Here is a 24,517-nt window from a genome sequence, read left to right as displayed (position 1 = left end):
AATATATACTGAGTGCAATTGTCAGTGCGCACGATATTAGTGAACTCGCAAATAGCTATCTGACTTCATGATACATATTCAAGTGTGAGACTGACGTCCACGTTCCTTACAAGCCATCAATTTTCTGTGTAAGAAGCCAACGCAAATTGCTCCATAATCTCCCGACGTATTCTGTTTCAAGAACCGCCTACAAGGCTCCTTGCTCGCAGGCTTCTTGCACGTGGCAAACTGTGCTTTGCAGCTGGTGTCGCATACCCTTACCACACTTAGGCATTTGCGGTCTGCTTGCGTATAAATGCGATGAAATTTTTAGGTTTAGTGTAAATACTACAAAACTTGCGGAAACGCCTTCACTGCTTCAGAGGTGCAGCGTAAACCATGCCAGATCAGCTTTAACATAACCCTTATGGCCAGGTAACTCAACTGCTCCGAATGCCGCCTGGTGGCGTAGACAACTGAATTTAGTCATCTTATTTCATGCCTTAAGCCCATTTCACAAGACATTTTGTAGGAATCTTCTCTATACTTGTCACCCGCGCTCATACAATTCGCCATTTCTATACAAGTTACGCGAAAAATTACTTCCTAAACTTCGTATTTTATGTGTCAGGTTCTGATTACAATTTTACTCGCCATATTGTGTTGCAACGGGGGTCGAGCTTAAGAAGTAGAAATAAATTTATAATAAATGCAGTTTTACACATTTTCCTAGCACCTGTAATGGTAACGTTGCATCTCGCTGCCGAAAGTTCGCCTACTATATGCTGATTCCTCGTGAATTTATTGAAAACACTTTAGGTTGTTGGTCAAAATAATCATTGCATATACATGTTTTATTCATCAAAATGAAGTTTCATTGATTTATTATTTCATGTTTTGATTGGTTAAAAACATTTGAAAACAGTCGGGATAAGAAAGCTTCCTCCTTTAATATAGCACATCGGAGCCTATGAGAAAACATCGAATAATTCACGCCGATGTACAACGAGATGAAAGGTAACTTTATTTAGAATTTTCGTCGCTAGTATCTGCGCCTTAATATTTCTCTTTCCAGCAATATTTGTCATACATATTATGTAGCATATTTTAGGAAAGTATTTAGGGCAGGGTGTTCCTAGTCATCGTTTCCCATCATGTTCTCCAGCAGCAGATGTTCGATGAAGCCCGTTCTTAGATTCTAAATGAACATTGTCTTCGTACTTATCTTGGAATGTAGCAGTGCTGCAAATCATCAGCATTCCTCTACCACGGCCGCTACATAAAAAAAAAACAGGTGCGGCCTGCTGCGTCGCGTCGCAGTCAATGGGCAAGCGCGTCCCGGTCGAGTTCACAGTTGCGGCCGCAGTTTTTGGTGAGGACGCCACTAGCGCGGTCCGCAAAGCAGAGGCCAGTTCGTGCTACCATTATGCAGCGGCCGTGGTGCTACAATGTGGTCGGCTCGGAATTTATGCGTTGTTCGTGTGCTTTTTTGTGTGATCGTGTGTGTGAGTAGCTTTCCTCGTGTTTGTTGCGCCTGAGTGCGTTTATTTTGTGTGCGCGTCTGTGGCGGACGGTTTTTTCCAGCGGTGAGGTGCCGCGAAGCTGTTGTGTGCCGCTGTGCAATTCAAACGCGAGAAGAGACGCTACTATGAAGTACCACGAATTCCCTAGCGATCTGCAGCGTCGCGAAGCGTGGCTGAAGAATATTTCTCGCCAAGGGCCATCAGGGAAAGCAAGTAAATGGGAGCCAAGCGACAGGTCGCTGGTATGTGCATTACATTTCACTGAGGATGACTATAAAAAGAACACGAAGATTAGGATTTTGCTTCCGACTGCGGTCCCAACTCTGTTTCCCGGTTATCCGCACTACATGCTGCTGATTTCATGTCATGCACCTTTAATAAACTGCCGCGCTTGTTCATTGCCGAGAATAGAGAGACAGAGGAAAAGTCAAATTTCGGCAGAAAAGGCGGCCACCCTCCTGAGTGCCTGCATCACTCACTACTTCGCCTTGAAGAAACACGTAAATATACTCAGCATACTTCGTAATAACGAGAACTTCTTTTAATTTCAGGTGAGTAAAGCGGGCAACCTTCATGAAGAGTACTGAGGCCCACTCTACAAATATTGGTAGTCCTAGGGCAAACCGTTCACATATGTGGGGTAATCGGCATTTCTAATAACGACTTCAATATTCAACCTGTAATGTGCAGCTATAAAACGCGTAATCTACGGCCTGATTGGAGTAGGTGTCGCGCGTACAAACGCGGCTGTCGAAGCGCTTCTCCGTGAACAGCTGTACCGGTGTGGTGGCGCCAGAGCGGGCGCAAGGAGAACTAGGCCCCGGACGCCGTTTCGGCGCCACGCAGCAGGCCGCACCTGTTTTTTTTATGTAGCGGCCGTGCCTCTACTAAAAACTGTTACATTTTTCTGAGCTGTGTCCTGTCCTTTGCTATCTTTTGTGACCAACTCTGTGATTTATTGAAACAGCCAACTTGCAGTGAGCCGCATACGGGTTTGAATTTTTAATATCTACGTTACTAACTTTGTCAAATTCCCGTTTGCATAAATCATCTCATAAGAAATTGTGTAATTGATTGTGAAGTGAGTCACGTTTGTTAATATCGGTACATGATGTTCGCTGATGTGGCACATTTGTTCTTTACGCTCATTCCTCTCTGACAATAAGACACGCATTTCGCAGACTTCATGTTGCCGATTTTTGTGTCGCTTTCGGCAAATAATCTGTGTCATAGTCTAATTTGATTGCTTTTAGAATAAATTTTAGAGGTTCCTAAGCTAACTAGGCATCGTTGCATGGGCACAAACAGCATAGCCCGTTCACGCATTGTTTCAACACTGTATTCCAATTTGGCAATGTTACAAATCCATATTCGCCAAAGGCATCAAAATAATGCCTTGTCGCGGCCACGTTGCTGTGAATAATAGTTCCCGGTAAACTCAAATGTGTTCACTTTATATTCGGGGTGTCCAGACTACGATGCTGTTTCACACTGTATGAGCAGGTAATGTGGGAATATATGGCTAACAGATATGAAATTTTCTAATATGCTAAAGATGCGGACATTCCAAAATGTTGAAATTACATTACCATTTTATAATGCTGCCTGACAAATCTGCTGCCACGAAAATATTATGAATATCGCAAATATGAGCGGCATTTTCACACAGGCTGTAAGCTTTATTTCTTCCGTGTGCTCTAGAAGCCCTGAGATGCTGGGAGAGGCAATGACATGGAGCGAATGTGTCCACCAGAACTTATATCGCCGTTCGTCATAAACTTTATCATTTGCTGCATTCTCTTAGGTGTTTTTGTATACTGCATTGGCCTCAGCATCTCGCCAAGATACTCGGTGCCGGTGCTTCGGGGTTCTTTTGGGTGGCCGCCGTACATACATGACACGGCACTTGTCATCCAAAATTTCTGCCGGCGCTTGCATGATGCGTAGTCTTGGCGACATTGCATCGAATAAAATGACAGTAAAATATATATGGCCCTTTACAGGTGGAAAGCAGATCACGACCACGAGGAAAAGGGGGATGGAATAACACGGCACCCAAGGAAAGATGGACACAGGACGACGCGCCAATAACGGAAATCTACACACAGGGGCGTTATGGCTTTTTACCCGTATTTATATTCCGTCGCCGTCGCATGAGAGCGCAACGGAAAGTTGTAAGCAAGTTTCCGACATGTTTCTGGCACCAAAATTGCAGATTCTCTGCTGGATGACAACACTGTAGTTTCACACTATTCACGGGAGCTTTCCGCTGAGCCCAGCAACGTTTTCTGACTACATTAAAGAAATGTCCCGAGCCAGAAACCAATTACGTTGTCGATAAAATCCTCTTAGTATAATTGGGTATGGGAACATTTGATCTGTAATAAAACAGAACCAGTAACGCTTATAAAATTACCACGCTTACGCTGTACATGCTTCTTTTACAAGAGCAATACTTTTTACTTTGAAAGCAGTTTCCATTAGATATTTGTGCACTTGAGCAAGGGCAATCTATACCAGACTGACGACACAAAAATCTGATATTCCACATCTCACATTTTTTTGGAGTGCACAGATACGGCAGGCAGTTCTTCGCGATGCTTAGGCCTCCTGAGGGGCGCTTTCACTTTCTTTTGTAATATCAGCAGATTCAGAAGCGGCAGGATCTCCAGCAGCGCCAGCAACGCCGCTACTTCCAGCGGCACCATAACCGCCGGCACCATAACCACCATAGCCAAGGGAGCCATACATGAGATGGGTGTTGGTGATCCCGCTAACAGTAGATGCGGCGCTTGTAAGGACCGTATCTGCAATAAAAAAAATGCCATATTCATCTTAACGGGATCACGAGGATATTTTTCTAAAAAGTCTATGCTGAGAAACTGCGATAAGCATGAAGCGTGTTTTAGAAAGCGTGATTGCTATTTCATCTTCTTGGCTCGTATTTTATATCTAAATTCAAGAATTGAAAATGCGCGAAGTTTTAGTTGGGTTGTGCCACATCTCACGGGACGCACACGTCGGCGGTAGGCGTGCGAAAAACAGCAGGGCGTCCGTCACTGTCATAGCTCATTCGCCATGATCTATAAAGAGCGCGGTCAGAGATGAATATCCGGATCTGCTGAAGTCTTCTAAAAATTCTCGATTAGATTGAATGTAGGAGGTAACCTGCGATTTGCTGAAGACATTGCTTTACTTAGTAATTCAGGGGATGTATTGTGAATCATGATTAGTGATTTTCACAAGGAGACCAGAAAAATACTGCTTAAAACGCGGGTGGAAAATACGGCTGAAAAAGAGAGCAACGCTTTGCCCTAGGTATCGAGGCAATAAAAGTGGTAAAGGAAGATTTTTCTTAGGGCAGGTAGTGACCGTGGTGCCGAAACAATATATTCAAGTAACTAGAGGCGTAAGATCATTATTAGTTGGTTACCTGTACCCCTTCAGAAAAGATATATAGCAGCTACTTCTTACCGGCACTTACCTACGGAGCAGAAACGCCGCGGTTCACAAAAAGGGTTCAACTTAAATTGAGGACGACGTAGCGAGGCGTACAAGAAAAAGCAATAGATGTAGCATTAAGGAACGAAAAAAAAAAAAGCTGAATGGGTTAGGGATCAGGGTCGGGTATGGCATGTAGCAAGATCACACAACAACCGATGGTAATTAAGAGTAACAGGCTGGATTCCAAGACAAGGCGGGCGCGCCGGGGAGAGGCCGGAAGTTAAGCTGGCAGATTAGTGTAAGGTTTTTGTGCTGATAGCATGGCCACAGCCAGCACGGGACCGGATTAATTGGAGAAACAAGGGAAACAAGGGCCTTTGCCCTGCGGTGTGCGTAGTCAAGCTTATAGTGATCACGACTAAGTGTAGCTCAGCCATCCCGCCTGAGTGAGAAACAGATTTCCTCGTGAATCAAAAGGATTAAAATTATTCCAAAAACTCGGCACCGCTCCATACGCAATAATTCGTAATAAAATATTTCACCTAGTTTTTTGGAGAAAATAAGCAGAAGCAGTGAACATTGTACGAAGAGTGCTGCGGCTTGATTTAAAAAAAAATATGTAGAAATTTGAATTTTTGGCTGCACCTTAATTCTCTTCGTGCATCCGACTGTGGCACTAAACATGCTCAATATTTTCAAGGTATCATTGCAAGCAGAAGTAAAACGACATCATACCAGCATCTGTGCTTGTAAATCTAGACGGTTTGGAAGATTCAGAAGGTGGAACAGCTTCAGGAGAATGAGGAGTAGATGCGGGTGCTTTAGCAACTGCAGAAGGTTTAGCAGATCCAGCAGGTTTAGCAGGTGAAGCTGGTTTCACAGGTTTCTTGGGTGGCGCAGGTTTAGTAGCCACCGGTCTGGGTTTTGGTCTGGGGACATTTACAGGGCGAGGTCTAAATGACACTTTAGGTTCTGCATTGGCACCAAACGTGCCTTCGTCTAGCACCATGGACAAAACAACGAGACTTACGCCTAAAGCGACAATCATGCGGAAGATCGGAACCTTCGCCATTGTCAAAGCGCCTCAGGTGCTGCATGCTCTGGCTAACATCGAGACTCCTCTTATATATATGGCGATCAGGTCGAAGGCGAAAAAAATAACTCCATGTTTCATTGTGTTAGTATAGATCTCGCTTCACAAGCATCCATTTTAGACGTTGAAGGTAAGGTGACATCATATCAGTTTTCCTGATTCTCGCACTGCAAAAGGCAAGAGATTGGGCTTCATGCTTAAGGCGCATTAGTGTAAAGAATTAAAGTATGTATTGAGTGCAACTGTCATTGTTCATGTTAACGATAATAGTGAAGTAGCAAACAGCTATAGAAGTTCAGGATACAGGCTGAAATGACAGTGATATCTGCGTTCCTCACAAGCTACCATTTTTTATGCATTGAGCGAACGCAAATTGTTCCAAATCTTGGTGACAAATTCTCGTTCGAGAGCCACCTGCATAGGCTATGTGCTCCTGGTAGTAATCCGCGTGGTAAACTCTGAATTGCAGCATGTGTTACATGCCCCTACTACAAACAGATCATCTGTAGCAGGGACACATGGTCTACTTATGTATAACATGATGTGTAAATTTTTGTTTCATGTAAGCAGCACAGTACTTTATTAAACGCATTCTTTACCTCGTAGGTCAGACGTAAAGCAAGCGGGATCAGTTTCAACATGACCACTATGGCGAGGTATCTCTACTGCTCTTTTACAAAAAAATTTTAATAATTTCATACCCTGTGCTAAGTGTATTTCGCAAGGACGCTTCGTCGGATGTTCGCGTGTACTATCTTGCCCGCTGCTATAATTTACAAGTTGTATACAAAGCACGGGGGATTTACCTGACTTGATATTGTATTTGGGGAAGCACTGATTATGTATATATTTTCATTATGGCGTCGTAGCACAAGTCGAGCTCAAGAATTGGAGCTATATTTATGCTAAATAAAACTTTACTCTTTTTCTAAACACCATTAAAGATAACGCCGTGTTCTACTGCGCGAGCTGTACGGTAATTTCTGGTGCCATGTTTGAAAGCATTTTAACTCGATAGCGTTAAAATATACTCGGAAAATCCGAGAAAGTCGAGAAAAGAACGTGGCCGAAAAATTGAGAAAGATGAAGATAAAATAAATAATAAAAATATTCGGTTTGAGTTACAGTCGAAACCGGGACATCTGCGTAGGAAGCAGGTGTTCTACCACGGAGTGACGCCATTGCTTGAAATTGCTTCGCAAAAAGCACTATATGAATGTCAGGTAGGAATGTCAGGTATGATTGGGAGGAGTCTCCTTAACGTATGTAAGGAGACCTCTACGCTTCTGCGTGGCAGAAGCGTAAAATCACGCTAGGCGTCAAAACATGTGAATTGCGCATTGCGTGGGTGTTTTAAAAGCCCACCCATTACAAAGCGCGCTGACATATTCAGTCATCATCATGAGCAGCAAAAGCATCAACATAGTCAGCAGCTCCGTAGCTTCGCCTGTTGCCTTACGGACGCGTAGTGTGCCCTTCGTGGGTTCTGAAAATGAAGAATTATGGCGTAGTGGGCCCTGCGCAATTGTATTGCAAATATACATTCTAGTATAGTTGTAAACGGCCGATGTTACGCACGGACGTTCGTTTTCTTGCGGCACGGTTGAGGCATCCACCGAAAACCGAAACCAGATTACCGACAGAGAAGACGATGCGCACGGGGCTAGATTACGCTATCGCGTTGTATTCTTGAAGGCGAAGCTCAAGCGTCCTCTAAGTTTTAGGCTTTGGGTCGAAAGGATCTTTGCATATGAAGTTTAAGAGTGGAGCCCTTCAAGCTTTTTGCTGGGCCTAGAAGTGCGCGCAGAGTCTATCATCATAAAAATCTGCACGCGCTCTCTTCGTCCTCTTCTTCCCCTCTGTCATCTTCATCTTTTGCTTCGCTTCCAAAACCCGCGCGCCGATGTCTCCGGCGCGAGATGGAATAACTGTAATGGGTGACAAAAAGAGTACAGAGAAAGAGAGAGAGAGATAAATAGAAAAAAAGAAACAGAGAGAGAGAAAGAAATAGATTCTTAGCAAAAAAGTTCTTCGTCAGGCGGGATTCGAACCTGCGTACGCACGATCGGAAGGCGAACGTCCTAACCACTCTAATGTATAATAATATCTGGGGTTTAACGTCCCAAAACCAAAATATGAGAGACGCCGTAGTGGAGGGCTCCGGAAATTTCGACCACCTGTGGTTCTTTAACGTGAAACTTAATCAAAGTACCCGGGCCTGAAACGTTTTCGCCTCCATCGAAAATGCAGCCGCCGCGGCCGGGATTTGATCCCGCGACCTTCGGGTCAGCAGTCGAGCGCCATAACCACTAGACAACCGTGGCGGGGCGGTCCTAACCACTCGGCTATCCAGGCACATTAGCAGAGCACAGCAGAGCCTTGTATAGTAGAGCAAGGTGTCGGGCAAGGAAAGTGAGAGTGAGGAGGAGGGACAGTGAGGGGAGATAGCAAAGCATAAAATAGAAAGAAAGAGAGAAAAAGATAGAATGAAACTGGAAGTAAGAAATATAAGGAGAGAGAAATAAATAAAGAAGACAGAAAATAAAGATAGATTAGATAAAAAGAAAGAAACAGAGAAAAACATAGACAAATTAAGAAATAGAAATAAACACAGACAAAAAAGTAAGAAGGTATTAGAGAAAAAGAATGGAACAGGTGAAGAAAGAAAGAAAAAAAATAATAAAGGGAAAGAAAATACGGCCGCCCAGCTCCGCATTTCTTTCAGGCTTGGCACCACTATAGTAGGAACATGCCTTTTCTTTTTGTTCATGAAAATGAAGCTTCCGTGATTCATTCACTGACAAAATTCGAAAGCATTCGAAAACTATGATATAAGCTCGCATAATTCAAGTTTGTGTACAACATGATGTAAGATGGGTATATTTAACATTTGTTACACGAATATCGACGCCTACCAATACCCTTTACGATAACAGTTGTGATATATCTGCTTAGATAACACAATGACGCGCGCATTGCGGTATTACACAGGAGAGCTAAGAGAAGGTATTTCGCGGCATCGTTTCAAATTAATTTCTGCAGCAGCGACTAAAGGATGGAGGCGATAGTTAAGTTACAATTTAAATAATCATCGTCTTCGTAGTTATGTTAGGAAGCAGCAGTACCGCACGTGATCAGAGTTCTTCTCTTGAAATACCTCTAACATTTTTTTTTTTATCTGTGCCGCGCCCTTCGCTATCTTTCGTGACAACTCTGTGATTTATTGAAACAGCAAACTTGAAGAAACCCGGAGCGGAATATGACTTTGCATATTTAATCTGTACGTTACTGACTTTCTCAAATTCGCGTTAGCATAAGTCATCTTATATGAAATTGTCTAATAAATTATGGTATACTTGAAATGATATAAGTTCGTGAATATCCGTACATGATATTCGCTGATGTGGCATATTTGTTCTTTACGCATATTCCTGTCTGTCAATAACATACGCTTTTCAGACTTGATATTGCCGAATAATATGTCGCTTTGGGCAAATACTCTGCGTCGTAGTTAAGTTTGATTGGTTTTAGGCTATACTTTACATGTTCCTAAGTCAACTAGCCATCGTTGCATTGAGCACAAACAACATAGTTCGTTAGCCCATCGCTTAACCATTCTATTCTAATGCGGCAATTTTTAAATGCACATTCGCCGGAAGTATCAAACGAATTCCTTGTCGCGACAGGCTGTTGATAATATATCCTGGTGTACTTAAAAGTGGTCCCTTTATGATGGCAGCGTCTAGAATAAGATGTTTTCTACAATGTATGTGCAAGTAAATGAAGCTATATGGCCAAAATATGTGGAATTTTTTCTAAAAGTGCTAACGAAGTGGATATTCCGGAATCTAAGCTTGTAAATATGAAGCAATACAGGCACCAACTGTTGCAATTCAGATCGACTTTTCTTGCATGGTTGAATGCAAGCTATGCAGGTACGCTTCTGTTAAGTTCCCTTCCTGTGAAACATATAGTGAAAAAAATTACACCATCTCCCGCTAAAGGGGACCATGAGGCGATGCGAAGCCTGAGCACTTGCACGATCGCGTTCCGTTGGCGTTCGTTGGGCATACTACCGACCTCGCGTCGTGGAACGCGAAGAGGGACGCTACACGCGTCGTATCTTCCAACTAGCCTGGCCGTTAATTCTCACAGGGCGAGCGGGGAACGCGGTCGACAGGCGGGCGAGAGGGGGGCAGCGTAGGAGAGGAGAGAGAAGGGGAGGGGACGCGCATGCGCTCGAGCTCATCGCGGCGTTGCGCAGGAGAGATTTTCGGCATGTCTGGCCCGCGTTTCAGAGGAAGAGTGGAAAGGGGGAGGGGAGAGGGGTATGGGAGTGGGGGAGGGGAGAGGGAAAGTGGAGAGGAGGTGGGAGAGGGAAAGTGGAGAGGGAGATTGCAGAGGGGAAGGGGAGAGGGAAAGTGGAGATGGGGAATGGGAGAGGGAAAGTGGAGATGGGGAATGGGAGAGGGAAAGTGGAGAGGGTGAGTGGAGAGGGTGAGTGGAGAGGAGGTGTGTGGAGAGGGTATGCGCATGCGCAGTAAGGGTGGTCACGCCGCACACCACCGGATTGAGCTCGGCCTTAAGATACTTCGCATCTAAAAATGCACAGCCACATAGCAAGGACCACCATTTTGTTTAATTTCTGATTTCAGCAACACCTCCTTCAGCCTAGCAAAGCAGTATATATATACAGGGTGTTTCAAGAAATGTGTCCGAAAATCATCAAAAATAAGGGAAATGAAATACGTGCTCGAGGCCTTTATAATTACTTTTTCTGTGATGGGAGACATTGAGATGACTAGACACAGCAATAACGACAGCCATTAAATCAAATCCTGAAATAAATTTTTGATTAGCTGAGACAGACGATCGGGTGAAATGGTAAAATTGCTGTCCTTCTTGCGAAGAGGCCATTGTCGCTTTGAGATTTTGAAGCGGTCTCTGGTTATTATTGCGGAGCAATGAAAATCGACCGAATTCACCGGCGAAACCAAAACTGAAGCTCCGACGAGCGCAACTAACAAACGACCGGAATGACGTCACTGTTCACGACAGTGATTGCAGCGACGTTAGCTCGTCTGTATTCGTTAACGTACGTGCGCCATACATGCTCTAATCGCAACTGGAACCAGCACGACTGCGAATCGAAGTCGATCAGTGGTTGAAATAATGGTGCTTGCTCATTTTGGACGCCAACGAAGAGCATTACAGTCACGCTTTAACGAGTTTCGCTTTCGGTTTTGCCGTCGGAAGTTGTCGCATTTCATTGCTGGCTAATAATTGGCAGCAGCCGCTTTTGCGAAAGCTGAAGGGGGCAACAGGCTCTTTGAATGAAGGACTGCAACTCTCTCATTTTACTCGACTGTCTGTGTACATAATAAAAAGTTATTTACCTTAATTTTCTTAATTACTCTGGTAATCGATGCCTCTACTCATCTTAAAATGTCTGCAACCACAGAAAAAGTAACTATGAAGGCAGCGTGAAAATATGCCGTTTTCTTTATTTTGAAGAATTTTTCGGACGCATTTTTGAAACACCCTCTACACGTAGGCCATCTTGTTGTGCAAAAGGGCACGCGCCAACACTCTTCTAAGCTACCTGTTTTTTTTACACTTCGCAGAGAGAGAGAGACAGAGAGAACTTTTATTTATACAAATATAAGCGATCTTCATCTTTGGGCGGAGCCCTTAGTTTAGGGCCCCATTGGCTAGCGCCACTCCACGTGCCCACAGGATCAGCTGACGCTGCTCCTGTGGTTCTGAGCTGGTCATCGCAGTCTCCCAGGAGGAACGTGAGGGTTAAGGAATATGGCGGTAGCACGGTGCATGTGGACATTCCCAGGTGCAGTGATACATTGGGGCTTCGCTCCACAGCAAGGGCAGTATGAGGGATATTGTGTGAGGCGTAGAATGAGAAAGTTAACACATTGTCAAGGGTTCTTGGATGGACTAGTTTCATGAGCATTGGGACAGAACAGCGTGAAAAACGGGACAGTGAACACACGCAACAGATCATTGTGTCCTGTGCACACATATGAAAGAAACACTGCATCATCATTGTGCACACGTATGAAAGAAACACTGCAAGGTTTCTCTACTAGTTAATAATAATAGCATACGCGTTGGTTCATGCGCGGTTTGTCCGCAGTGCCTTCTTTGTCTTTTCCTACACCCTTTTTAGTCTTTTCGTTTCATTAGATCACTTGTTAGATGCGCTTCATCTGTGTCATCCCTGTTTTCTGTCTCTCGAACTTTACAGCGCTTCATTTACCACCCTGCTCTGTAGTAACACAGAACTGGTAAAGTTCATATGATTACCGCGCATACACTGTACAGGCTCCCCTTAAGAGGGCTATATTTTTCAACCTTGAAACCCGTTTCGACTAGATGTTTATTTACTTCAACAATGGCTATGTGCATGTGAGTCCATACACCGAAAAAATGTTTACTCTACATTTCATTTTATTGTAGAGCACAGATGCGGCAAGATGTTTTTCGCTGCTTAGGCCTGGGAGCTTGCACCTTCAGCTTCCTCTGTAGTTTCAGAATGTTCAGAAGTTGCAGCAGCTCCAGCAGCTCCAGCAGCGCCTGCAACGCCGGTCCTTCCGGCCGCACCATAAACACCGGCACCATAGCTGCCATACATGAGTTTAGTGTTGGCCACATTGCTCAGAGTAGATGCCGCACCTGTAAGGACTGTATCTGCGAGAGATATTCAATTATCAGGTATTAGTGCTTCTCGCTTTCATCTTATGGGAGTTGTATTCAAAGAAATGAGCATTCGGCAGTACCTTGCCCTCCCTGTTCACTTGTACGCGTGGCGACGTCCTATCTAGTCAGCTCCATTTTTTTCCCGTACAATATGATCAACAAGCATATCGTACTCAATGTTTTAGATGTGAAGCATCTTATGGAGGAGTTCAATCCGGTGGTGGTGGTGTGCGGCGTGACCACCCTTACTGGGCACGCGCAAACCTTCTCCACTTCCCCTCTCCACTCATCTCTCCCTCTTTCCCTCTCCACATCACCTCTCCCTTTTCCCCTTCCCTTTCCCCCTCTCACTTCTCTTTCCCACCCTCTCCACTCCTCTCCCCATCTCTCCTCCCATCCCATTTCCCCCTTCCCTTTCCCCTTCCATTCCCCCTTCCCACCCCTCTACACTTCCCTCTCCACTCCTCCTCTCCACTCCCATCTTCCCTCCTCTCCCCTCCCATCTCTCTTCCCCTTCCCCTTTCCCCCTCTCCCCTTCCCCTACGCCCCTCTCCCTCTCGACATCACCTCTCCCCTTTCCTTTCTTCTTTCCTTTTCCCCTCCCCCTCTCCATTCCCCCTCCCCACTTCCCCTCACCCCTTTCCCCCTAACCACTCCACCTCTGAACGCGGGCTCTACATGCCGAAACACTGCTTCGCATCGCCTCATGGTCCCCTTTAGCGGGAGATGGTGTGATTTTTTATCTGTATTGAATAGCTTTAGGTTACTCTTCACACATATTTCAATCAAAATGCGATTTGCGACGGTATAAATATAGTACCAGGTACCATTATTGCCTCTAAAAACTTCCTACACGGACAGTTTGCTTTACCGAAATGACCAGACTACAAACCAATGTTTTGACAGATGTAGCGCCGTGGTGTCCATCTGGCTCGAGTGACCAGTCATATACCCCATAAAGTGGACGGGGGGATGGCCGCCGCGGTAGCTCAGTTGGTAGAGCATCGGACGCGTTATTCGAAGGTCGCAGGTTCGGTCCCTGCCCGCGGCAAGCTATCTTTTCGTCCACTTTTCTTTCTTCACAATTACCTTACATTTATTACTAAAAACATCCCCTATACCTTCCTTGGCATTATTGTCTGTTAGTTCTCGTTAATATTGTGTATAACAAAGAAAACGAGCCCTTGAAATTAACACTTCTTTCCTTCATTCATAGCGAGGGTCTCGTTCTGGCAGACTTGATGCTTTCAGGTAGTATACGAGGGATTATTGGTCAGCTGCCAGCTCGTAAGAAGTTCACGTGCTACGTGACGCCAACAAGGCAGGAAAAGAGTGTTCCACACTCGCCGTCATGGCTACTGGCGGCGCTGACTGACGCTCCCACGTTTAAATGCACACATATACCCCATAAAGTGGACGGGGTAGCCGCCGCGGTAGCTCAGTTGGTAGAGCATCGGACGCGTTATTCGAAGGTCGCAGGTTCGGTCCCTGCCCGCGGCAAGCTATCTTTTCGTCCACTTTTCTTTCTTCACAATTACCTTACATTTATTACTGAAAACATCCCCTATACCTTCCTTGGCATTATTGTCTGTTAGTTCTCGTTAATACAGTATATAAATACGGGTGACAACAATGCCAAGAAACAAATGTGAAATATTTGTATACTTGTATGCTGCATTCGCACGGCGAAAGAAAGCATTCTATATATATATATATATATATATATATATATATATATATATATATTATGCTTAGAATACAATATACGGTTCTCTTACGCACGGTATGCCTATTGAGCGACTTCTGCTGCCTTACTTCCCGCATATTCAGCAAAACGCCTTCCGGATTTCGTCAGTTTTTTTTTTCGGTATATTGTTAAGAAGATAGGTGACCTTTTAAAGCACGAAACTAAATTTTCTATCTGTCTAAGCACACTTCATGAGCTCACAGTGGATCTTTTTCACTAGTCATGGCACTCGTCCTGCAGTAAACACAAACTAGACTGAAAATGATGGTGATCATGAATGACAGAATATTAACGAGTGTGCAAATTTTCGATTAATATTAGTTAACCTTAACGAAAGCGGATACGCCCACATTTGTGTGTGGTATGGAAAGATGACTTATTCTTGTTAGCTTTGCATTTTAGGGGAATACAATCAACTCATGTTCTGAATATTAAAAAAACAGATATTGCTAAGTCACGAAGACTTTATATCGGTAAGCAGCGCGTCGATCGTTCAGGTGCAAGTACACCGCCGTTGTTATGACATATTTATTTCATTAATTTAAGTATACTGCCGATCCCAAGAAAGGATTATTGCAGGGAGGGCAAGAATACGCATTACAGAGATACAAATCGGATAATGAAATTAAACAGGCACACTAACTTTGTGAAATAGTGGGAAATTTCCGCAGAACTAAGGGCAGCAACCTATGGAGGTGCGGTTGCTGTTCGACTAAATACCAAAGTTCCTCCGTCGCGGACGACGATGCCACAATGAAGTCTTAAGAACACGCCGCAAGCGAAGCCGAGCCCTGCTGACGAAACTTCGCGACCGGAAGACCTGACAACACCACGTAGAAGCAGCGGAACAAGCCGACGTAACCGTTATCCGTCGCCGTGACCTAACCGCAACGCATAGTGTCTAACTAGTGACCTCGACGTTCTCATCGGCAGCCAAAACGTCACCGCTTTCTTCGACACTGGAGCCGACTATTACGTCGTCACTTGGCCGTTCGACGCGAAGATGAAGATAGTTAAGAGTGCTTGGGAAGGCCCCGAAATCAAGAACGATGGAGGCCAACTAATAATGCCGTCTGGAGTCTGTACAGCAAGAGTTACCATCAATAATCGGACTGATTATGCGAGCTTCGTAATCCTGCAGCATTGCTCCAGGGATGCCATACTTGGCATGGACTTCTTAAACCATCATAGTGCCGTCATATACTTCAGGAACAAGTCAATAACTCTTTCATCAGACAAAGCGACACCGCCTGATACGAAGCCATGTCACGGTGCTTGAACATGCTCGAGGATCAAGTCACTATTCCGCCTCGCTCCAGCGCCACAATTCTTGTTGGCACCGTAAAATCTGAAAACACCGAAGCGTCATCGACATCAATGTTTGTTGCTGGACTGTGACATTTTCGTCGCAAGAGGCATTGCTCGGCTGCACGAAGGAAAGGGAGGAGTGATGATAACGAGATTCCGCCAGGAATACCGACATCTCAACAGGGGTACGACGATAGCACACATCGAAGAAATCATGGCCGCTAGCGATGCGCTTGCCTTTTCGGATTCTGATGAAGGTACAGCCACGACCCCTATTTCTCAGCCATTCTTCGACGTCAACCCTAGTCTTCCCGCTTGCCAACAGCAACAGCTCCGATGCCTTCTGCAGCAATACAAAGGCTGTTTCTCGTTGTCATCGAGGGTTCAACAAGCTCCCCTTAAAATGCACCGAATTATAAAGGGAGAGAATGTTCGACCACTTCGTCAGAGTCCACACCTGGTTTCGAAGCGAGAATGGGAAGCTATGGAGCATGAAGTCGACAGAATGCAGCAGGATGACATATAACAGCCTTCGAAGAGTCCGTGGGCATCACCAGTAGTCTTGGTGAAGAAGAATGACGCTCTACGTTTCTGCGTCGATTACCATTGCCCGAACAAGATGACGAAGAAAGACTTATATCCACTCCCACGAATAGACGACGTCTTGGACCTACTTTGTGACGCAATGTACTTTTCTTCGATGGATCTCAAGACGCGCTATTGGAAAACTGAAGTCGACGAGACAGACCACGAGAAGACTGCCTTTAAAACACCGAACGTTCTGTTTGAGGTCATGGTCATGCAATTTGGTCTATGTTCGGCGCCTGCGATGTTCTAGTGCGTTATGGACACAATGCGGGCTGTACTAAAGTGGCAGACTTGCCTTGTCTACCTGGATGACGTCGTGGTCTTCGCTCCCAGCTTTGAAGAACGCCTCCGGTGCCTTGGAAGAGTGCTTCAAGCAGTCAGGTAATCTGGCTGCTTGAAGAGAAGTGTCGATTCGCGTACGAAGGGCTCCTCACCTGGGACACGCCATCGGCAACCCCGGAATCCTTCCAGACCCGCAGAGAACAGCCGTCATCGCTACATTCCCGCCACCTGCTGACTAGAAGGCCATGCGCCGATTTTCGGCGTCTGCACCTATTACAGGCACACAGACCATCGGAGTGTTGCTAAAAGCCATGGTTTGGAATTGAGCCCGTTCTTCACAATAAAGGTTTATAAGCCTGGCATGCCTTTTTGGACCCTTAATACGGAAAGAGATAAGAAACAACAAATGTTTGGAGGCATTTAGAAAGTCACTTGAAACAGTTGTCCAATTATGATCCCTTTAGAGCGGAAAATTACGGCGCGGTGGTTCGATTTCTGAATATGAGTGCAAATTAGCGCAGCCGACAGGAGGGGACAGAAGAGGACAGTGTGTAACAGTATAAAAGCGAAGGCATTCAAAAGAAATAAACTGTTGGAATTTCAGCGCCCTGTGTCCTCTTCTGTCCCCTCCTGTCGGCTGCGCTGATTTGCACTCATAATCATGTTGTACCAACACGCCCAGTCCCACAGTCTTCTAAGTTTCAATTTCTGAAGGAATGGGACACGAGCTCGTGCCTGGCTTTCGTTTAGAAATGTATTACGGAAGTCAATGATGAGCTTCGTTTCAGGAGTCGTAGTGGCATTTTTAATGTCTCATTCACTGAATTACAGGTTTTTCAACTAAATTCACATTTGGCGGTTGGCTAGCGCAAAGCCTCATCTAGCGATCAGGAGTCTGCACGGGCTTGTGTGCGGCACCTGCCTTGTGCGAAATGTTTTGGCCATAATTGATCGCATTGTGGATAGAATCCTCAGTGGAACTGTCAAGCGTATTTTCCGACATGTTGATGACTATTTAATGGTTGTAAAAGAGGTTCCGTTGCCTCAAAACATTTTCGATGCATAGGCGTATCTACCGAGAGGGCAAGGGAAACTAACAACCGCTCCCCCCTTTCGACAGTGGTTCTTGTCGGTGGCATAGTGGGAAACCAACAAATGAGGCGAAGTTTTCCTTCAACACAAAGAAATAACGGGACTATACAAGGTGTTTCAGCTAGCTAGCACCAAGTATTTAAAAAAAAACATACGCGCTACGCGTCTCGAATTGGCGCAGTATGGTTCTCAGCGGTATAGAGCACGTCAGGATATTTTTCCAATTCGCTAAAATCGGTAATTAACAAAGACTAGTTAATCAACTTTTGAATAATAACTCTAGCGAAACATCTTCAATACGAACGTTGTATTGCTCGTTCAGAAACATCGCATTTTTGAATCTGTGCTAATCGCCGGATTAACTTCGCCCTGCTTTTCGTTAAAGCGCGCGAAGTTAAAAAAAAATACGATGGTTACTGCCGCCTAAAGTGCAGCGCTTTTAGTGCCTTCAAATGTAAGTTGAACGAATTATCAAAGGCTGCTCCGCGCACAGAGGTCAATTTAACAGGCTATCGGCCACTGTGGCATGCCCTCTCACTCTGGCGAGCCGAGTGAGGGAGGCTAGCCCCGCTACTCACGAACAAGTTGATACGCCCCTGTTTCAATGCGTTAGCTGTGTTTAAGACAAAAGGCATGGGTTTGTCCTTTACATCTGAGGTTCCAAGGCACGACTTACTGCAATGTCTTGATCTTGACGTTTGGTTTAAGGGTTCGCATATTTGCTGGTGTTATGAAACGCGACCAGCAAAACTGATTCCTAACTTTGGATAAACCCACTCAAAGGTGGTAAAAAGGGGCATCGCTTTCATTTGCCTAGGAACCGCTCTGTAAAAATGATGGCAAGATATGATGGGGTCTACTATTGCAAAGCAAGTAGCATGACTAGAGGAATAAGTGTTAGCCAGCATACCCGTGGCTGTCTGTGATAATTTGAGTGCAGTTTGTTAAATAAATGAAAAAGAACTACGCACTCATTCCTTATGTGCATAAACTTGCGTATGGGTTAAAAAAACATTGGTTCCAGCTACGGAATCAATACTGTTTTCAAGGCGCCCAATTATTTAGCAAATACATGCATTCTGATTGCAAAAAAAGCAGTGAAAAAAACAAGCATGATGATAAAAAGTGTACTGCGAACCATATGAATAGGTATGCATGTGAAGTCGGCGTTCTTTGTCACATCCCATTAGCTTCTGGACTTCGCTATATTGGACAAACGGGCCGCTGTGTGAATAAACGGCTGCGCGAGCACTAGTTGACTTTACAGAATAATTCATATTCTCATTTGGTATCTCAGTGCGCCACGTGCGGTTGTACAACCGGCTTTTCAAACACCACTGTACTGTTTAAGCACTATGACCAGTACACGTACACGAGAAGCCTCAGAAGCGTTTCACATAAGTAAGTCTCCTGAATCTTGGGTTAGCTAACCTTCAGTGATGTCGCACAAAAGAGAGTTTTGTTTTATTGACGAGCGTACGACTTAATATTTTTTTCTGAATTTGAACTCACTTTACATGCGAGGTTTTAGGCTTATAAGTTCATGTTATCCTCCAATAAACTTTCAGTCGTGAGTAGCAGCGCTGTGTTTCTACCCCCTCTTTATTGTTTAAAGGCCAACTCCGGCGATTTTTCGAGGTCGATAGATCTCAGTGAATTCGCTGGGTACGTTCCTTTGCACGTTTCCGTCATTTATGCCAAATTACAGGCTTGAGACATGCGCAGATTGTTTGCAAATGAATTTTAAAGATTGTCTGCAAACGCCCTCCTGGCTTCCCACAATTATTGGCAACATTGCGTCTGTGACTTCAGTGTTGGGAAGGCGGCGGAAGTGACGCAGCCGACGGCACCGCTAACTTCGGCGCTTAGGCCGCTACAGCGAGCGTCTGCTGTGCACAAGGCGACAGACAGCGTTGGTTGGCCGGCGCTTCGCTAGTCGTCCCGGCTGTCACAGTTTTCATACTCCGCGCCGGCGTGACCGGCATGCCTTGCACGACTTCCGGTTCGTTCATAACAACGTCTACGTCATACGTAGACAGTACACTCGGTTGGGTTTCGGTTTCGGTGTTGCGCCTTTTTGCTTATTTAAAATTATTCTCCAATTTGCCGAGTATTTCTGCCATCCGGCCCGTAACAGGAGCGTCTCAGGAACATAAAAGCACCATTACTTTGACATGGCCAAAAAAACGCCGGAGTTGGCATTTAAGGTTTAACGCGGTAGCCTTAAAGAGCTCGTTTTACAGAAATGCCGGTCGGCGTCGGTGTCGTTTGTTGTGAGCGAAAAATCATCCCCTTGACCGTGACCAAACACATGCGAAAGACGCAAATAAAATAAAAAATAAAAAATATTCGGTTGGTGTGAGAATCGAACCCGGGTTGTCTGCGTGTCAAGCAGGTGGTCTACCACACAGCGATGCCATTGCTTTTTTTTTCTTTAATTCATGGAAATATGACCCGTTATTGCTGTGAACCACACACTACATACTTCGTCACATTAGAATTACCTTAACATTCAGAACACCCACATTGTTGCCTACAGTAAGAGGCTGTTCAAAAGTCAGGCAAACACACACAAGCGTCCAGAAGTGCAAGCCACTCCGGAACGGGCTCAAAAGTCTCAACAACACTGCGCACTTGAGCAGCTTCTTCTCGGAAGACAGACCTCGTCGATCGTGGTGGCTCGGCGTGCCTGTCAATCATGCGACTTTTCCATAGCGCATAAAGTCCTAATAACATAAATAAATCATACGGTGTATTATTGGTGGGGCTTTTTTTGAAAGGAAGGAACCGAATACCATGAGCTGTGATTGGAAGGTCTTTTCTGATTGTTCTCTTTAGAATGTCCCAGAAATAAAATGCGTCACGACAATGGATAAAACAATGCTCTATTGTCTCAGGTTGGTCACAGAGTCGACAATTTACAGTCCAGGGCACATATATTGCTTTTTCATTGAGCCATTTCTTCACTGGTAGAGTGGATGTGTGCAGTTTAAAGAAAAACGTTTTCGCTGCTGGCGATATGCACATCCTACGTACACGGAATAATACATCATGGCCAGGCAAAAGCAAATATGGCAGTCGGTATACAGGTTCTGGGAAAAGGCTATTCACAAGTGCAGCGGTTAGCGTTGTTCTGTCTATATTATATAACTACTCTAATGTAAATCTGGTTTTCAAAAAGTTGACAGTATCAACAATTTCTTTTAAGAATCCCGACAACTGCGATTCCTTGGCAACATTTGTCGTGACATAAAGAAAAGGAAGATGATAACTCAGACGGTTTCGAAGAACTGCCAACAGAAATGGGTGACAGACGTCTTTAAGATAAAAAAAATCGCAACACCAACTGTCGCACAAACAAATGCACCAGACTGAGGCCGCCCTTCTCAAGTGGAAGAAAAAGGTTGTCTCTTCTCATAGGTTCCCATGAAGAGCCCCAAATAAAACAAGCAAATATCCTGTGAAACGCTTGAATGTGCACACGAGAGCAGTGCAATACCTGCAAAACATAGACAAGCTTTGATGCAAGAAATACATTGCACGCTTTAGCTCTTGAAAAAATGGAAAGGTCTCGTCCGTGCCATGCCATTGCTTGAAACTTCTCCGGAAGAAAAACGCTATATGAATGTTATGTAATGGAATGGATCTCCTTAACGCATGTTATATTGCGCGGCAGAAGCGTACATTCGCGCAAGGCGTCAAAACATGTGAATTGCGCAACGAATGGGTGTTTAAAGGCCAAACCGTTACAAAGCGCTCAGACATAATTAATCATCATTAGCTGCAAAAGCATCAACAAATTGAACAACTCCGTAGGTTCGTGTGTTGCCCTACGGACGCGTAATGTGCCCTTCGCTGATTCGCAAAAGGAAGGATTATGGCGTAGTAGGCACTTAATAACTGCACTTGCAGTAGGCTTTTTAGGATAGCTTGAAGCGGCCAACGTTCGGCGCACAGTCCTTCGTTTCCTTACGGCACGCTTGAGGCATGCACCGAGGATCGAAGCCATGCTAGCACATAAGAAGTAGATGTGCACGGTGCCCGGTTACGCTATCGTGTTCTACTCTTGGATGAGACGCTCAAGTTCTCTTGTACGCTGTTTTCCCTCAAAATAATGAGTACGTACCAACTCGCCTAACTTGCCATTTTGTTAAAATCAATCATTCGTTTCTGTCGTGACCCCACGAGTAAATGTCATCACACTACAAAAGAAAAAAGGCGACGGTTTCGCCGCTAGGCCGAAACAGCGACTGCAATAGCAAAAAATTGGAACGTTATTATGCCAGGCTAGCAGCTAACTCCTTTCGCACACGGCTTTGCGAAACTCAAGCAAAACGCTGTCGCAAATTAACGCAGCAGTTGCAGCGAATGCAGCCATCTTTGTGGTTTGTGTCGCTGCAATGCAAACTGAAGCGGAGAGCGAAGAATTCAAATTGAGGAGGGTGGCTGATGTGCCATACGCGTGCACATGAAGGGGGCAGATCGGGCGGCCGCCCCACGTAATCATCTGAGGGTGGTGCCAAGTCTGCCCCATACCTTTTCCCAGTCGGACCTGTCGCGTCATTGTTTATAATGCAAGGTAACGGTCATGCAGGTTTTGACACTAATTTCGGCCGTTGACCACGGACATTCCATTCCAAGAGCTGCTTACTTCCCATTTGCACCCCCTGAGATCCGTGGAACATACAGGCAGATATGGGAAGCAGCCTTATTTTAATTTTTGCACACACTGTGAAGCTTGGAAGAGTGCTTTTTTCGAACGCGCCCAAGGACGGGGGAGGGGGGGTGGGAGGGGTTTGCGCTGATACGGAACTCTGCGCCGCATTTTCCGATCTCAATCGTAACCGGCGTTTGTCAGCGTGTTCCGGCGAGCTGTAAGTCTGCAAGGCTTTAGAAATCACCAATGGTGTGAGCGCTGTTCCAGGCGTCCGACCTCGTCGCAGGTTATCGCAAGCGAATACTGATGGTAAGCACGAGTAAACATCTGTGTTGTCATCGTTGCTGTTCTTTTCACCTCGTCAACAGGCTGCGGCCGCAGATGAGAGTTACAAACAATGGAAATTCTGATCTTCTCCTGTTTTTTGAAAACTTCCGGTTTGTATCTAATGTAGCTGGACCATGTCATCCGAGTGATAAAAGCTTTCCCCGTTTATTAAGAGGGAATACTATTTTTTAAACAGTTGCTACCTTTGTATTCAATTTTTTTCGTAGCAAATACTTTAACGAGATCGATGAAGATGGTAGGCAGCATGCTTAATTATTTGATCAGAATCCCTTCCCATAGGCATATTCGGAGGTATATTTACGAGTGAGTTCTTGAACAACTAGCTACGCCTTTAAAGTTTTTCGCACATTCTCGACGGCTGCACAAAGCGTGTTCAATATTATTAATGTGTTATTACTAAAAAAGATTTAAAAAATACATCGTACCAACATGTTCGCTTGTAACTCTTGGTGGTTTAGGAGGTCCAGCAGGTGGGGCATCTTTAGGAGGGGTACGATTTATAGTAGATTTACCAGTTGAAGAAGGTGACGTAGGTCGAGATGGTTTGGCCGATGAGGCTGGTTTGGCAGATCCAACAGGTTTCAAAGGTTTCTTAGCTGACAAAGGTTTACGACCCCCTCGTATCGGTTTAAGTTTAGAGCTAAGTTTTGGAGGAAGCTTCAATGAAACTCTGGGTTCTGCACTCGCACCGAACGTGGCTTCGTCTAGAATCATGATCAAAACAACGGCACCTACAGCCGCAACTAGAATTAGACGGAAGCTCGAAATATTCACCATAGTTATTGCGGCTGAGACGCTGGAAGTACCGGCATAAACCGAGATACTCTTTTATACATCTCTGAGCCAATTGCAAACGCACAGGATTGACGTAAACCTACTTGTCATCATCCATGGGTCGTTCCTCTCGCCTACATATCTGCGCTGAAGTTATGCCGACCACTTTTCTTCGCTTATGCTGCCGATATAACGTACAAGAAGTTGTGCTACAATTTTTAGCTTCATGATCGTAAAGAACAAAAGGAATTAAATGAGCATAACTGTGCATCAGCACCTCCATGGCGATCCCTCATATAGCAATGTAACTTCGCGAGACAAGATAGGTCGCAGATTGACGTCTGCTTTCGTGAGACGTAATTAATTCCCTATGCTGGATTACAAGGAAATGCATTCCATCCTAGCGTGGCACACGTTTTTTTAACACCCACTTATGCAAGATCCATGCTCACAGCATTACTCAAAGTGTTAGCTATACTGCAACTTATGTGTTACATATCACTCTTGTGCTAAGTCATGGAAACTATTTATGTATAACTCTTTGTGAAATATATGTTTAAAAAAGCATTATACAAGCATAGCTGACGATGAGGTCGCAGCACATTTGTTTTATAAAGTTATTCGATGTAAAATACGAGATATTGTTTTACATTCTTGAGGTATATTATTGTAAAGATATACAATATATCTTGAGCAAAATTATGCTTGTTCGCTACTAATAAATTCGCCTATAGCTCTTTAACATAATCAGAGAGGCTTAGTTGGGATGATGGCGTCTCATGCTACTTACATGTCATCAATATAAATGTTAAGAGCCAATAACAATCCGCCCATTTCAATAAGCCGTATTATCTTTTAACAGCCACGTTCGTCTGATCACACATGCAGCACAGTTTTACCTAATTAAATGTATTGAGAACTACAGGTTCCATCTCGGTGCTGTGTTTCAAGGCCAACTCCGGCGATAT

The 24,517-nt window shown here is 44.7% G+C and overlaps 1 protein-coding gene and 1 long non-coding RNA gene across 2 annotated transcripts; both read right to left on the bottom strand.

Moving 5' to 3' along the window:
• Window positions 1-986: 986 nt before the first annotated feature.
• LOC119400334 (uncharacterized) lies at window positions 987-6,003 on the bottom strand. The gene is made up of 2 exons (XR_005185058.1): window positions 5,682-6,003; window positions 987-1,242 (listed from the first exon to the last, which is right to left on the bottom strand). It is a non-coding gene; the product is annotated as an uncharacterized LOC119400334 (long non-coding RNA).
• Window positions 6,004-12,415: 6,412 nt separating this feature from the next.
• LOC119400333 (uncharacterized) lies at window positions 12,416-23,595 on the bottom strand. The gene is made up of 2 exons (XM_037667359.2): window positions 23,201-23,595; window positions 12,416-12,744 (listed from the first exon to the last, which is right to left on the bottom strand). The coding sequence occupies exons 1-2, from the start codon at window positions 23,550-23,552 to the stop codon at window positions 12,545-12,547; spliced, it is 552 nt and encodes a 183-aa protein (XP_037523287.1). The 5' UTR covers window positions 23,553-23,595; the 3' UTR covers window positions 12,416-12,544.
• Between the last annotated feature and the right edge of the window lie 922 nt (window positions 23,596-24,517).

This window comes from Rhipicephalus sanguineus, chromosome 7, assembly GCF_013339695.2.
Source record: "Rhipicephalus sanguineus isolate Rsan-2018 chromosome 7, BIME_Rsan_1.4, whole genome shotgun sequence".
NCBI classification, from domain to species: domain Eukaryota; kingdom Metazoa; phylum Arthropoda; class Arachnida; order Ixodida; family Ixodidae; genus Rhipicephalus; species Rhipicephalus sanguineus.
The sequence above is the reverse complement of the archived record's forward strand: the minus strand, read 5'-3'. Positions and strand labels throughout refer to the sequence as shown.

Bases quoted from the DNA above. Each gene is read 5' to 3' on its own strand.
- LOC119400333 (XM_037667359.2), bottom strand. From the start codon at position 23,552: ATGGTGAATATTTCGAGCTTCCGTCTAATTCTAGTTGCGGCTGTAGGT. The intron at 12,745-23,200 runs GTACGATGTATT...TATCTCTCGCAG, and splicing joins AGTTACAAGCGAACATGTTG to ATACAGTCCTTACAGGTGCG.